The 16,669-nt window shown below is 45.2% G+C and overlaps 1 protein-coding gene across 1 annotated transcript in view; it reads left to right on the top strand.

The window, feature by feature from the left end:
- LOC126439053 (fibrillin-2-like) overlaps positions 1-16,669 on the top strand; it is a 194,513-nt gene that overhangs the window by 122,200 nt on the left and 55,644 nt on the right. The window contains exons 12-13 of the mRNA XM_050090553.1: positions 2,400-2,542; positions 14,698-14,907. Coding sequence (XP_049946510.1) covers positions 2,400-2,542; positions 14,698-14,907 — 353 coding nt within the window. The remainder of the gene's footprint in view (positions 1-2,399; positions 2,543-14,697; positions 14,908-16,669) is intronic.

Raw genomic sequence — 16,669 nt, 5'->3', positions numbered from 1 at the left:
ATTGTTCCGTGAATTAATGCATTTTCAAATGTCAACGTACTTTTGAGTCATCATGTGTATCGTATTTGCATTCTCACAGTCCGTTTGCTGTCTTGTCCTGTCGCTATATTATACAGTAACATGTGATGGTCAGCCTCGAACTGCAGTGGTCACTCAGATGGTTTGGCAAGTAAATATTATTCTGCCCTTCTTCCTTGATTTTTTCATGCGGGTCTGCCATGTCTTTGCGTTAAGTGAATGATCTGATCGGACATCACAGACGTTGTTTTTATACAGGTTGCATCTGTAATTTAGTGTCAAAAGTGCGCACTGCAGTAGTTTTTTTTTTCCTGTATTGAATTTCGATTCTCCCCCAAGTGGGCCGGCTGGCAGCAGGCTCTTCAGCCTTTCGCGACAGTAATAGCTGTCACATTCTTGATACAGAAAACAAAACTAAGGCAATAAGGAAGCGTTGCTAAAACGAATGGAATTGAAAGATAAGAAACAATAAAAGCAGGCGATAAAACGGTGACGTAAATTGCAAAACGGCGGAAAATTGTGGAAAGTTAAAACATAATTAAAAAACATTGCAACAGTCTCATTTGTGTTCGCGACAGATATAAAAATTACACCCAGCGACAGTATGATGTCCGTTCGCAACACTTCGTAAAAGACGCAGAACACTTAACAATCACCGGAAACACTGCATTAAAACGTCGGCACGAAGATGACGCACCACAGCCATGGGCAGATTTGGGGGGGGGGGGGGGGGGACCTGGACAGATGAGATGGGAAAAAAGGGGGGAGGATGTGCAGTAGTCAACGTGAAGCTATTTTATTTGACACGTATTCCATATATTTGCGAGCAGTGCCTTGTTTCATCGCTAACGGATCGTCGTCATAGAGTCCGCGATTCCTCTCTAAATTATTTTCTGTTTTGTTTTGACAGACATACGAGGGCTGCCCACAAAGTAATGCAGCGAATGCGACACTTTACTCATATATTATTTGAAGTCTACTGAGTGAGCGCGCCAAGTTTCCGTCACTTTTGATAGATAGCGTAGCTGCAGGACAGTTTCAAAGTGGCGTCTGTAGGTGATATACGTTACAAGCAACACGCCATCACTGAATTTCTCACTGTGGAGGAAGAAACGTGGGGAATATTCACAAACGCTTGTGCAAAGTCTATGGAGCATCTGCTGTCGACAGAAGTACAGTCAGTCGCTTGGCACGGAGGTTGAGGTCATCTGTAGGCGGTTCGGCGGAGCTCCACTATTTGCAGGGCTCGGGGAGACTAACTTGTTCGAATGGCTCTGAGCACTATGAGACTTAACTGCTAACGTCATCAGTCCCCTAGAACTTAGAACTACTTAAACCTAACTAACCGAAGACATCACACACATCCATGCCCGCGGCAGGATTCGAACCTGCGACCGCAACGGTCGCGCGGCTCCAGACTGTAGCGCCTAGAGCCGCTGGGCCACTCCGGCCGGCCGGGGAGACCGTCCACGGCTGTCATACCTGACATGTTGCAGCGAGCTTCCACTTGTTTGGGTCATTAAATGCTGCCATTCGTGGAAGACATCTTGAGGACGATGAGGAGGTGATTCACACAGTCAAGCACTGGCTCCGCCACCAGGACAAGGGTTGGTACCGACGGAGCATACACGCCCTTGTTTCGCGCTGGAGGAAGACCATAGAACGGGATGGATCTTACGTGGAAAAATAAGATGTGTAGATAAAACAGTGTTCTCTCGTGTGTGTATTTCTCCTTATGTTCAATATATAGTTGTTGAAGAAAAGAAAAGCGGTGCATTACTTTCTGGGTAACCCTCGTAGAACACAACGATAACTATGAACTCGAGGAGCAGCGTTTCTCACACGTTTTATGTAAAGTTTGCCCGGTGGTCTGTGCGATGTGGAGAGAATCATTCAATTTGCACACAATTTTAGGTCATAGTAATGTTTTATAAGCGCAGGAGAACACACACTAACACAATGTTAAATGTACGTTGTCAACGACTGAAATCTTACATTTCATCAGATTAGTCGATTTTAAGGGGAGTAATGGTTCTATATGTGTACTTTTGTGACTCTTCCATCAATTAGCATCGTTTCTAACGCTGGCAGATGCTGCTAGCTGTCCTCTTTTGCGGGTGCAGAAATGTTAGTTCCATTCGTTTTACCAGCACCACCTTATTGCCGTAGTTGTGTTTTCTGTGTAAAGATCACGACAGCTATTACTGTCGCGAAAGATCAAACGGTGATACTAACTGGCACCAAACGTGTCCCGATAGCAGATGATTATTCTCCAGTGGACGGCACACTATTTCGAGCAGATCTTTCAGTGTCTTTCGATAGTTAACGTAGATACACTGTTTTTTTATTTTTGTGTAACACGTGGCCATTCTACTGACCAGGAACCGGACTGTGTGTGAAGACGTGAACGAGTGCACGGAGAGGAACGGCGGCTGCAACATGGACTGCGTCAACACGCCGGGCAGCTTCCTGTGCGTCTGCAGCGACGACTTCGTGCTGGACACCGACGCAAGGACCTGTCGTGGTACGCTGCCCATTCACAGGGTTGGTCCACCAGGCCTCCTCATTGCTCTAACAGTGCGACACTTCTGAAGCGTGTCGCGGCACTTTCCTGCGAACATCTGGCATCAAACTGTAAATACAGTGACGGTGATTCAATAGTGATGTGACAAACTTTCAGGGATGGAGGAGAAGGGTAATGTATCAATTCGAGGTAAGCAGCTCTGGTGCGGAAACGGCAGAGTCGGAGAGTATAAGCGAAAACCGTTCTGATACCTCTGACATTTGATCTCTTCTACTGCAAGCTTTGCTTTCCAGGTTTTGGAAAGATGTGGTATAGTTCAACACAAAAAAAAATGAAGGGTAAACATGGGCTCTAAAGTGCGTACCTTAGGGCACACGACCATTTGTTCACTTTTGCTACTGAAAAAAACATCTCTTCACTGAAAAAAGTGCTCGTAGCTCTTAAGGTATGCACATTAGAGCCCACATTTACTTGACAGTTTTCCTTGTTTTGATCCATACTACTTCCTCCCAAAATATGGAAAGCAGTGAGCTTGAGGTAGAAGAGGTCTACTATCGGAGGTATCAGGAAGGTTGTTGCTTACAACTTCCGACTCGGTCGTTTCCGGATCAGGGTTCCTCAAACTGATAGTTCTCCATCGTCCCTGACAGTTTGGAACATCATTACGGAATCACCCTGTACACGAAAATGAGATCAAGGTTCATTATTAGATTGTAGGTATGGATCAGGTAATTAACTCCTACCCAGTAAATTGTCTTTAACTACTAATGACAACAGCTGCAGAGAGATTTCGTGTAATGAAAATATTTATTATTAACACAGAGATTTCTTTATTGCAAAGTGAAATGTACTCTGGCGAACCTACTCTTACCGCTTATAGTAGAGATTCTATAGTACAAATATCACACTCACACTAACTGCTGCTACGTAACATAAGGCTATTCATTCGAGCGAGTAGAGAACTTCACAATACCAGAAATTTATACAGTATGTATTGAAAATTGCACAGCATAAATGAAAGCTCTTGTAAGTCTAAGAACAATATTTGTTGCCCACTAAACTTCCAGATGCTCTTTGCATTATCCACATGTTTCGCAAACAACTATTGAGAGACAGATACACTGTCGTAATCCTAGCACTAATACCGTACAGTTGTGTATTTTGCGACGCCAAGGATGTAGGGTCGGCTACAGGCACCTATGCACTCTCCAAGCCAGTGTACAATGCACGCCAGAGGGCATCTCGTGCCAGCATTATCGACGTATTGTTCATAATCCATATCAGCCACTCACGCTAACCCTGTAGCTTCATTTTTATCACCTCTGCCGACGATGTGCAATGGAAGCAACAGAATTTGAGCACAGTATTCCTGGAAATCCACTTATCTAGATTCAACTAATAGGATTTTTCAGGAACAACCGAGGATTTCATCAAGGACTACCATTTAAATAAATCTGTAGACTTTCTCGCCCTTTATCAATAAAATTTAAGTTTTATCTTCATTATGCAGCGTCGTTTTCTTGTCATAGAAACTCGACGATTTGCCTCCTCTCCTTCTGGCGTCTTATCGTGTGCTCCGGTCTGTTCAGTCAACTGACTGGCCTATCACTCACAAGACTTTACTCACATTTCCATTTACGTTCGCTCGTAATTTACGTTACACTTTCGTATCTGGAATATCGATTGATTACCAGCGTCTCAACGCGTTTCTCAATTCTTTAGAAGTCTGCCGTCACGCCTACTTAATAAGGATTCTAGAATTCTACAGACGGTGTCATATGCGGTTTCTTTACAGATGTACCATACTCTCACAGAATTCTCCGACCAAATTTAAGTCTTATATTCGCTTTCCATAATGATACTTTTATGTGTTCATCCCATTTTTTTCACTTCCAGTACTAATAGTGTAATCTCGTAAGTTCTTGGCTCTTCATGATGAAAATCTGTCTGGTGTCAACAAGAGAGGTTAACAATGTCCATCAGATGCAAAAAGGAAATAGCGTGGATTCTCATATTAGGAGATAATGCTTCCGCATGACTCCAAGTCTGTTTCGTAACATCACGTTAAGCATTTGAGAAGCAGATATTCGCGACCGACTCGTGCATCTGTTTAACTCTAATTGCAAAATAAAGTAAGGAAACATTAGAGTTCCGTCCATTACAGAATTTTCTTCTTCTACACTCTCTGCATAAATTCCTGTAACACAGATTTAACATAATTATTGTAATGCCGTGAATATTTGATACAGATTTAACACAAACAAGTAGGACATTTATGTCGTTATGCTTGTTACCATTTAACCAACTTGTTGAGGATACCGTGGCTTGTTTAATCACTACCCAAGTAACAGAGCCTTTGTGCAGCACTGCTGAATTACTCCATTCGTCTGAATTTTGTTACCAACATTCTTGATCAGTTCTGCAGGAATGTTATCAGTACCCATTGCTTTAAGAGCTTTCTCAAATTCTTCTTGCAGAAATTCGTCTCTTTTGTCATCTTCATCTACTTCCTCTTATTTTCTTATTACTACCCCGATAAAGCTGTTCCGTCATACAATTCCTCAATGTATTTTTTCCATCTCTTCACCACATCTTCGACAAAAAGCATTTATTTGCTGTTCTTTAGCCTATATCAGTTCTTCAATTTAGCATATTTTCTTCCAACGTTCTACGCATCTCCTTAAAAAAAAACTTTCTTTTGCTTTCATAACTTTTCTATTTATTAAATTCCCTAGTCTTCTGCATTCAGTTTTCTCTTGTTCATTAGTTGCACTTTTGCACAGCCTTCTGTTTTCGACAAGTTAAATAATATCTGATGTAAAACATGTCCCCTTATTTTTGGGTCTCGTTTTCCCAATTTTCTTTTCTGCTGTATATGTACACGACATTTAACCTGTTCCCAGTCTTCTTTTACTCCACCATGTTGTACCGATTCTGTTCATAGTTGTAATCTGCCAGGAAATTTTAAAACAGAAGTCTCGTACTCCTAAGTGTGTTTCTTTCAGAAGTTGTATAGAAAAGGCTATAACCTTTCTTCAGCGTTTAGCCACGTCTACAACCGTTTCCCCTGCCAAAACATCTTCGTAGACGTTGAACTGTAACTCTCTCAAAAAAATAATTAATCAATTATAATACATTTAGAGTGAACTTTTAAAATATCCTCAATTAAATACATTAGTGGCCTATCCGTCCTCTTCAATAATGAAAGATATGAATTTAAGAGATTCGTATGGCATTGAGACAGCCTGGCAGTTCGGAGAGAACATGCAGCGATACAAATCTAAAATTTCCAGATTCTACCCAGTCGAGGTTAGGACGTTTTTTCTGTGTCACTTGCCGCTTCTTCAGCTTCAGCTTGTGATTTGTAAATGAGAAATAAGCCGATTTCCACCGTTTTCCACAGTCCTTGTTAAACCGTAGGCCCTCCTACTACTAGCTGAGTATCTACACTACTGGCCATTAAAATTGCTACACCAAGAAGAAATGCAGATGATAAACGGGTATACATTGGACAAATATACTAGAACTGACATGTGATTATATTTTCACGCCATTTGGGTGCATAGGTCCTGAGAAATCAGTACCCAGAACAACCACCTCTGGCCGTAATAACGGCCTTGATACGCCTGGGCATTAAGTCAAACAGAGCTTGGATGGCGTGTACAGGTACAGCTGCCCATACAGCTCCAACACGATACCACAGTTCATCAAGAGTAGTGACTGGCGTATTGTGACGAGCCAGTTGCTCGCCCACCATTGACCAGACGTTTCCATAGCAGTCGAACATTTTCTGTATCCGGAAAGGCCCGTATAGGACCTGCAACATGCGGTCGTGCATTATCCTCCTGAAATGTAGGGTTTTGCAGGTATCGAATGAAGGGTAGAGCCACAGGTCGTAACACATCTGAAATATAACGTACACTGTTCAAAGTGCCGTCAATGCGGACAAGAGGTGACCGAGACGTATAGCCGATAGCACCCCATACCATAACGCTGGGTGATACGCCAGTATGGCAATGGCGAATACACGCTTCCAATGTGCGTTCACCGTGCTATCGCCAAACACGGATGCGACCATCATGATGCTGTAAACAGAAACTGGATTCATCCGAAAAAATGACGTTTTGCCATTCGTGCACCCAGGTTCGTCGTTGAGTACACCACTGCAGGCGCTCCTGTCTCTGATGCAGCGTCAAGGGTAACCGCAGCCATGGTCTCCGAGTTGATACTCCAAACTGCTGCAAATGTCGTCGAACTGTTCGTGCAGATGGTTGTTGTCTTGCAAACGTTCCCATCTGTTAACTCAGGGACCGAGAAGTGGCTGCACAATCCGTTACAGCCATTCGGATAAGATGCCTGTCATGTCGACTGCTAGTGATACGAGGCCATTGGGATCCAGCACGGCGTTCCGTATTATCCTCCTGAACCCACCGATTCCATATTGTGTTAACAGTCATTGGATCTCGATCAACGCGAACAGCAGTGTCGCGATACGATAAACCGTAATCGCGATAGGCTACAATCCGACCTTTATCAAAGTCGGAAACGTCATGGTACACATTTCTCCTCCTTACACTAGGCATCACAACAACGTTTCACATGACTGGGTGTTGTGTGATGTCCTTAGGTTAGTTAGGTTTAAGTAGTTCTAAGTTCTAGGGGACTGATGACCATAGATGTGAAGTCCCATAGTGCTCAGAGCCATTTGAACAACGTTTCACCAGGCAATGCCGGCCAACTGCTGTTTGTGTATGAGATATCGGTTGGAAACTTTCCTCATGTCGGCACGCTGTAGGTGACGTCTTCGGCGCCAACGATGTGTGAATGCTCTGAAAAGCTAATCATTTGCATATCACAGTATCTTCTTCCTGTCGGTTAAATTTCGCGTCTGTAGCACGTCATCTTCGTGCCGTAGCAATTTTAATGGACAATAGTGTAAGTTCAGTTCCAGGAAGGCAGGCTGTATTGTCTACGATACTATCGCTCTCAGTCAAGGACAGCGGTATTCATTTTATTTTGAAATTGAAGACTACATTAGTTGTGATTAGTTGAATTTGTGTAACTAAGCAAGCAGTTCGACAGAACTATAAATACGTGTGAGTTAATAATCTCACATCTTTAATCTAAAGTCTGTTTGTCAATGACAGTAACACATTTGTATGAACAGTATGAATTTGTCGTGTGTGCAAGGAATTAACGTGCATTGTTTACGTACAATGTTTTTCGTTAAAACTGCAAGACCATGAGTACGGCATATAACAGTCTTTAAAATAGCAATGAAGTGGATATGCTAGTAACTAACATTTCACCGCAACTGCCCAATGTACAGCTAGTGGACAAAAATATGGAAACATCAAAAACACAACACTTTATCATACCCAATTCGGTGCAGGAAACCAGTTGGCGCCGGCCGAAGTGGCCGTGCGGTTAAAGGCGCTGCAGTCTGGAACCGCAAGACCGCTACGGTCGCAGGTTCGAATCCTGCCTCCGACATGGATAATTGTGATGTCCTTAGGTTAGTTAGGTTTAACTAGTTCTAAGTTCTAGGGGACTAATGACCTCAGCAGTTGAGACCCATAGTGCTCAGAGCCATTTAACCAAACCAGTTGGCATTCAAAACAGCAACCAGTCGTCTGGTAATGGTTACACACAGGTCCTGTGTGGTTATCATTGCTCCTGTAAAATTGTGGCAAGCTCAGGTAACGGTGATGGAGGGGGATAGCAATCACGCACGCTTCTCTCAAAATAGATCCCAGAGGCTCAACAATATTGAGATCTGGTGACTGGTGGTCACGAGAAATGCGACAGTTTATCCTCGTGCTCACAAAATCAATCCTGGACGATTCGAGCTGAGTGAACAGTGTCCCTGTTGCCTTGGAACAGAGCAGCACCACTGGGGAACAAATATTGTACCATGGAATTGATGTGATCGGCACAAAAGGTCAGATAATGCTTGGTTGTAATGCGACCTTCCAGAGTAACTACGGAGCCCATGGAATACCATGATATGGCTTCCCAAATCATCGCCGGACGTCCGGCCTGTAGGGACGTAATCTCGGTCAGAAGATGGTAGCAGCGTGAAACAAAGCTCAGCCGAGCCAATAACTTCCTTCCATTGCTCCATAGTTCAGGTTTTATGGCTTCGGTATACCGAATTTCTGGGTTACGGGCATTTGCACCACTAATGAGTGGTTCTGGGATTCCAGTTCACCCTGCATTTATCTGCTTTTGGAGCTGTTTTGGCGCTGACATAGTTAGCTACTGCGACATTCAGAGCTGCAGTTATCTTTGCGCCAGCCATCCCCATACATTTCGTCACAATCCCCTTTAATAACCGTCTGTCACTATTACTCAACAGACACTTCTGTCCGCGTTGTGTCCTAAAGCATTACGTTCACCTGCTTTCCTTGTATTCGGTATAACTCTTGAAACACCAAACACTTCGAACCCCTTGGTTACGGAGGCAACTACCATAATAAGAGCACCAGCAATTTTCCCGCACCGGCCAGTGTGGCCGAGTGGTTCTAGGCGCTTCAGCCCGGAACCGCGCGACCGCTACGGTCGCAGATTCGAATCCTGCCTCGGGCATGGATGTGTGTGATGTCCTTAGGTTAGGTAGGTTTAAGTAGTTCTAAGTTCTAGGGGACTGATGACCTTAGAAGTTAAGTCCCATAGCGCTCAGAGCCATTTGAACCATTCGAATTCACTCAGCTTGGATATAATGCATGCACAATTACGCAGAACATTGCTTGCCCATAACTGGATGATGCTGTGGTATATTGGAAAATTGTACTGAAATGCAGGAGGATCTGCGAATTGACGCATGGTGCAGGGAATGACAATTGAATCTCAATGTAGACAAGTGTAATGTGCTGCGAATTCATAGAAAGAAAGATTCCATATCATTTAGCTACAATATAGCAGGTCAGCAACTGGAAGCAGTTAATTCCATAATTATCTGGGAGTACGCATTAGGAGTGATTTAAAATGGAATGATCATATAAAGTTGATCGTCGGTAAAGCAGATGCCAGACTGAGATTCATTGGAAGAATCCTAAGGAAATGCAATCCGAAAACAAAGGAAGTAGGTTACAGTACGCTTGTTCGCTCACTGCTTGAGTGCTGCTCAGCGGTGTGGGATCCCTACCAGATGGGGTTGATAGAAGAGATAGAGAAGATCCAACGGAGAGCAGCGCGCTTCGTTACAGGATCATTTAGTAATCGCGAAACCGTTACGGAGATGATAGATAAACTCCAGTGGAAGACTCTGCAGGAGAGACGCTCAGTAGCTCGGTACGGGCTTTTGTTGAAGTTTCGAGAACATACCTTCACCGAGGAGTCAGGCAGTATATTGCTCCCTCCCACGTATATCTTGCGAAGAGACCATGAGGATAAAATCAGAGAGATTAGAGCCCACACAGAGGCATACCGACAATCCTTCTTTCCACGAATAATACGAGACTGGAACAGAAGGGAGAACCGATAGAGGTACTCAAGGTACCCTCCGCCACACACCGTCAGGTGGCTTGCGGTGTATGGATGTAGATGTAGATGTAGGTGTAGATTTTTTGAATATTCCCGCATTCGAATTCACTCAGCTCGGACATAATGCATTCACAATTACGCAGAACATTGCTTGCCCATAACTGGCACTTGCAACGTATTGAGGACATTGGAAACGTGCCGTTCGTGTTTAAACATAACAGCGTCACCTGCAGTCTTAGTTAGCATGTGCATTTATGTTCAACATGCTTTCCTCGCGCTGTTTTAGTACTGCTCTCCAACCCTTGTAGGTATCGAATTCGGCAGCGTCAGGCATGTGGCCCACCGAGACTAAAGGCTATCGTTCCACGATGATCGTTGCCTTACAACTGTCATGAGGATATGGAATCGATGGGTTATGTGGGCCATAGCCAACGCCATGAGGGATCTCACAGTCCCCGCGTGGCTAGCGCCCGCTAGGACAGAGATAATATTCGCTAGGCCGTGCATGATCACACAGTCATTTCAATAGCGTGAGTCAGGAAATGGCTTTTTTGCAGCGAGACACGTACCCAGATTGTCAGCATAGCAACCACTGTCACAGCCTCGCGAGACAGAGAAGGTGTTCGACTACACTGCGTACAGGAATGGCACCTCATCGTGTTTTCATGTGTCCCAATTTTGAGAACTGCATAAATATGGACGTATCCATCCGTGGAGGTTCCGAGAACCTAATGTCGCCAGGCTGTATTTGTCATGATCATACGGGCTCAGCTCCTGGCGGTATGGCACGGCATATCATCTGGTACACAGCACTATAATCTCCGGTTCACAGAGGCTTTAATTTGGACGGTGGGCCTTAATTTTCTTATGCGATAAGGCTGATGGTTCTGTCCAATCTTCCAGGTCTCCATAATGTTATCTTCCAACAAGATATCGTAAGACCGCATATTGCCCGTATTATCAAGACCTACATGCATACATAGACCAGCATATTCTCCATACCTGCAATACGTGGAAAACATCTGCTCATGGATTTCTGACAGATTGGCATGACACCATACGCCAGCCACTACGATTAATGGTAGATGATAGAGCTAAAGACCATGGAACGACATACCAGTATGTGCCACGCACGCCCAATTCAATGTGGTGCCCATCTGGAATAGAGCCATTTTCCATGCGCAGAGATGGCCGTCTGCTGTGAGTACTAAATTTGGCACCGAGCATACCCCTAAATTTTCTACACATTACTATACTGAATACCTTCAGTAAGTCAAATTATATTATTTACGCTCTGACACAAAGAAAAAGGATGCACAACATAGGGTTTTTCTAATTGGTCACAAACTGATACTCACGCAACTGATGATGGAAAATGCAACATTGTAAACTTTGGCAGGCGATGGATGACTGGCTGACGGTGCAGCGTAATGCTACCGCGCAGCTGGTGAGTATACTAAACAGGGGACATGACGATACTAATGTATAACGTTTCCCGAATTTCATTCCATGTAGTCAGTTGGGCAGTAACTACGGCTTGCAGAACCATGGCCGTATACAGCGTCAAGAAGGAAACGGTCGATCTGTGGAGACGACAGAACGTGAGGACCGGGAAATCGTGAGAGAGACAATCAAGGCCGCGGATCCATAATTATAATCGATCCGACGTGCAACTGGTGTTTCAGTGGTCACAAAGACCTCTTGCGCCTACTGCCGTTCATCTTTGTATACCAACAAGCCCGTTTGTAGTTGTGTCGGGCACATTAGGCCTGGAGTCTCATTGACTGGTGTGGAATAGTCTTCAGTGATGAGTTCTCCTTCGAACTGACCCCGATTGTCAGCGAAGACTTGTCAGCAGGCACCTCCGATAGCCGTGTCATACCAAACTGACTTTCGCCCGCCATAAGGCCCAACAACCAGGAGTGAAAGTCTGGGGTGCCGCTTCATTTCATAGCAGAATCCCTTTGGTTGTCATCCGCGGCACCCTAACAGCACATCGGTATGTGGACGAAATGGCTCAAATGGCTCTGAGCACTATGGGACTTAAGATCTGAGGTCATCAGTCCCCTAGAACTTAGAACTACTTAAACTTAACTAACCTAAGGACATCACACACATCATTACCCGAGGTAGGATTTGAACCTGCGACCGTAGCAGTCGCGCGGTTCCAGACTGAAGCGCCTAGAGTCGCTCGGTCACACCAGCCGGCAGTATGTGGACGAATTCTGCCCCCCGTTTTGTTGCCCTTCATGGCAAGTCATCGTGGGCTTACATTTCACCAGATAATTCCCACCCCTCATAGGACGAGAGTTTCTACCACTCCTGTTCGTGCTCGAAATATCCTACCTTGGCCAGCAAAGTCGCCAGGTCTATCCTCAAGCGAGAACGTTTGGAGCATTGTGGGCAGAGTCCTCGAGTCAGGTCGGGGCAATGATCGTCTAGCGCGCTGGTTGGAAAGAATCTGGCACGACGTCCTTACCCACCCCGACAGGGCGAGAGTTTCCACCACGTGTTCGTGCTTGACAAATCCTATACAAGGTGTTACAAAAAGGTGCGGCCAAACTTTCAGGAAACATTCCTCACACACAAAGAAAGAGAATGTGTTATGTAGACATGTGTCCGGAAACGTTACTTTCCATGTTAGAGCTCATTTTATTACTTCTCTTCAAATCACATTAATCATGGAATGGAAACACACAGCAACAGAACGTACCAGCGTGACATCAGACACTTTGTTACAGGAAATGTTCAAAATGTCCCCCGTTAGCGAGGATACATGCATCCACCCTCCGTCGCATGGAATCCCTGATGCGCTGATGCAGTCCTGGACAATGGCGTATTGTATCACAGCCGTCCACAATACGAGCACATTTGGTACCGGGATTGCGTAGACACGAGCTTTCAAATGCCCCCATAAATGAAAGTCAAGTGGGTTGAAGTCAGGAGAGCGTGGAGGCCATGGAATTGGTCCGCGTCTACCAATCCATCGGTCACCGAATCTGTTGTTGAAAAGCGTACGAACACTTCGACTGAATGTGCAGGAGCTCCATCGTGCATGAACCACATGTTGTGTCGTACTTGTAAAGGCACATGTTCTAGCAGCACAGGTAGAGTATCCCGTATGAAATCATGATAACGTGCTCCATTGAGCGTAGGTGGAAGAACATGGGGCCCAATCAAGACATCACTAACAATGCCTGCCCAAACGTTCACAGAAAATCTGTGTTCATGACGTGATTGCACAATTGCGTGCGGATTCTCGTCAGCCCACACATGTTGATAGTGAAAATTTACAATTTGATGACTTTGGAATGAAGCCTCATCTGTAAAGAGAACATTTGCACTGAAATGAGGATTGACACATTGCTGGATGAACCATTCGCAGAAGTGTACCTTAGGAGGCCAATCAGCTGCTGATAGTGCCTGCACACATTGTACATGGTACTGTAACAACTGGTTCTCCCGTAGCACTCTCCATCCAGTGACGTGGTCAACGTTACGTACAGCAGCAACTCCTCTGACGCTGACATTAGGGTTATCGTCAACTGCACGAAGAATTGCGTCGTCCATTGCAGGTGTCCTCGTCGTTCTAGGTCTTTCCCTGTCGCGAGTCATGGACAGGAATGTTCCGTGCTCCCTAAGACGCCGATGAATTGCTTCGAACGTCTTCCTGTCGGGACACCTTCGTTCTGGGAATCTGTTTCGATACAAACGTACCGCGCCACGGCTATTGCCCCGTGCTAATACATACATCAAATGGGCATCTGCCAACTCCGCATTTGTAAACATTGCACTGACTGCAAAACCACATTCGTGATGAACACTAACCTGTTGATGTTAGGTACTGATGTGCTTGATGCTAGTACTGTAGAGCAATGAGTCGCATGTCAACACAAGCACCGAAGTCAACATTACATTCCTTCAAATGGGCCAACTGGCGGTGAATCGAGGAAGTACAGTACATACTGACGAAACTAAAATGAGCTCTAACATGGAAATTAAGCGTTTCCGGACACATGTCCACATAACATCTTTTCTTTATTTGTGTGTGAGGGACGTTTCCTGAAAGTTTGGCCGTACTTTTTTTGTAACACCCTGTATTGGCCAGCAAGGTCGTCGGGTCTCTTCTCAAGCGAAAACGCTTGGAGCATTGTTATCAGGGTCCTAGAACCAGGTCGGGATGATGACGGTCTAGCCAGCTGGTTGGAAAGAACCTGGCACGAGATCCTTAGGGAGGACATCCAACGACTCTGTCAAAGAACGCCGAGCCGAATGCAGGAGGACCAGGGGTGGACTAACTCGTTATTTACTTGCTCAATTTGTGAAGTATTTCTCTTTAATACGTCTTCCAACTTTTCTGAACTTCTAATAATTTGTTTGTTTGTACATGCACATGACATCCATCGACTTCCGTCCAATTCGTGTAACTCCTTCGATGTGCTTTTCTTTTAGAAGATTGAAGAATTGGGGGCGGGAGGTTTACTGTTTTACACAGAAACGCCTTGGTATAGACGAAAAGAAAAAGCAAACACCAGTCAGTGAACAACTATGCCTTTGATCCTGATACGTCCAAATCTTTTCATTAGAGAAGGTGTTTGTGCGCCGGCGCAGAAGCCACAGCTGGCGACAGCGTCCCCTGTACTGTACTGTGCTGTGTTTGTGCCCGGCAGAGGCGGTGTGCGGCCCTCCGCCGGCGCCCCTGGGCGGCGAGGTGCGGTGTCCGGGGCTGCCCAGCGGTCCGGGCGCTCGCTACGCGGCGGGCGCCGAGTGCCACGTGCGCTGCGGGCCAGGCTACCGACACCTGGGCACCAGCGTGCTGCGCTGCGCGCCCGCCGGCGTCTGGGAAGGCGCGCAGCCCACCTGCGTGCGGGAGCTCAGGGGTAGGTACACGGCTCACAGCGACGAGACCGGAGGGGGAGGACTAACCGCCGCCTCGCTAGTGTTATTTTGTCAATAATAAATTATGCGGAGGACGCATTCTTTAAAAAATCCCACGTGATGTCTTCCCTCTTGTTGGAGCTAAATTAGTAAGTTATCTAGGTGGAGACACGCTCCAGTGCAAAACACAGCATTGTGAACCTTAAGGATCAGAACGATAAAGTACCATAACAAATTAACTATTTGGTGAAAGTGAATGGAACTGTGGTAGCACGTTGCCAGAGGTCTCTCAGTCGAGCCCAGGAAGCAGGACGCAACATGGCGTGTGATCAGAGTGAATACAGTGCCAAATGGGGCTCGCGCTACAACACGAGGCAGCTGAAGGAATGGGAAAAGACAACGTGTGTCAGTCAGAGAGCATTTACGGTGCACTGTGTTGGTGTTGTTCATTACAACAGGTCCCGCGGACAACAGCTGGTGACTTCTCATTGGGAAGAGTCAGTGGTAAAATGGAGTTTGGTATTGCCCACAGCGTTCCTTCATGTGCCTGGGAGCGTTCCGCAACACAGTCAGAGGTGTCCAAAGAACAGTCGGTGGTCAGCCACCATCAACTACAATACTACGATCGAGACTGAAGAGGCTCTCCTGGTTCCACGGGGCGCGGCAGGGTCTTTCTGAAGATGCGATGCTTTCATCGACGCTGGCGTGCGTCGCTCAGAACGACTGCTCTTAATGTAACACTGAAATGAAATGAAATGATCGTATGGCATTGTTGGCCGGGAGGCCCCTTGCGGGGAAGTCCTTTTTAGTTGACGCCACTTCGGCGACTTGCGAGTCAATGATGATGAAATGATGATGAACAGACAACACCTACTCATCACGAGGCAGAGAAAATCCCTGACCCCGCCGGCAATTGAACCCGAGACCCCGTGCGCGGGATGCGAGAACGCTACCGCAAGACCACGAGCCTATGTCCAAGTTATGTAACTAACGAAAATAATTTCAGAGAACTATGTATTTGGATTTAGCCTATATTAAGATCAACTTTTCAACGACTCATATGAATTTTTGTACATATTCATTTATGTCTTTCGACTCAGCTCTTTTCTAATAGAAATCCACAACCTCCGGTTTACACATTTATACTGCATCATCGTCTCGGAGAGTTAGTATCAAAACAGCGGAAACACACTGTGCAATGAACTTCTTATTCTGCAGAAACTTTACAATTTCTCTTACACATGCTGGTCTAAAAAAGAAGCTCTCTGAAAAAAAAATCACTTCATACTCTTACGAAATACGTCAGAACAAACAAGTCACAACCAGTAAAACTAAATGCAAAACAGTTTCAATTCAAACAGATAGTGGTTTACTTACACAGGCTACAACTTGCATGAGGACCTGTTCTTTGTAATCGAGGTGTACGGTCCGTTAGATGTTAACGGGTGATATTGTGATATGTTCTGCAATGATACAGCTATGAAGAAAATGCAGAACAGAAAATGGTGCAGCTGAGAACTGGTGTTTTGGTTGCTGCCCCACTCAAATATCGTTTCAGCGTACGATTCAGGTGGCTGACACATTGTTTGCGTTAAGCACTACGAATTGAGAGACTGGCAGACATTTTAAAAGTAATCTGGACAAACTTTTAATAAGAACCCAGTACACGTAGTTCCCTTGATATCTCGTTATCGGAAATGGAAACAACATGAAATGGTTTATATGATAAACAAGAAATTACCAAAATCTGCTGGAAAAACATCG

This window comes from Schistocerca serialis, chromosome 1 (assembly GCF_023864345.2).
Source record: "Schistocerca serialis cubense isolate TAMUIC-IGC-003099 chromosome 1, iqSchSeri2.2, whole genome shotgun sequence".
In the NCBI taxonomy this organism is placed as follows: domain Eukaryota; kingdom Metazoa; phylum Arthropoda; class Insecta; order Orthoptera; family Acrididae; genus Schistocerca; species Schistocerca serialis.
This window is presented reverse-complemented; position numbering and strand designations above follow the sequence as displayed.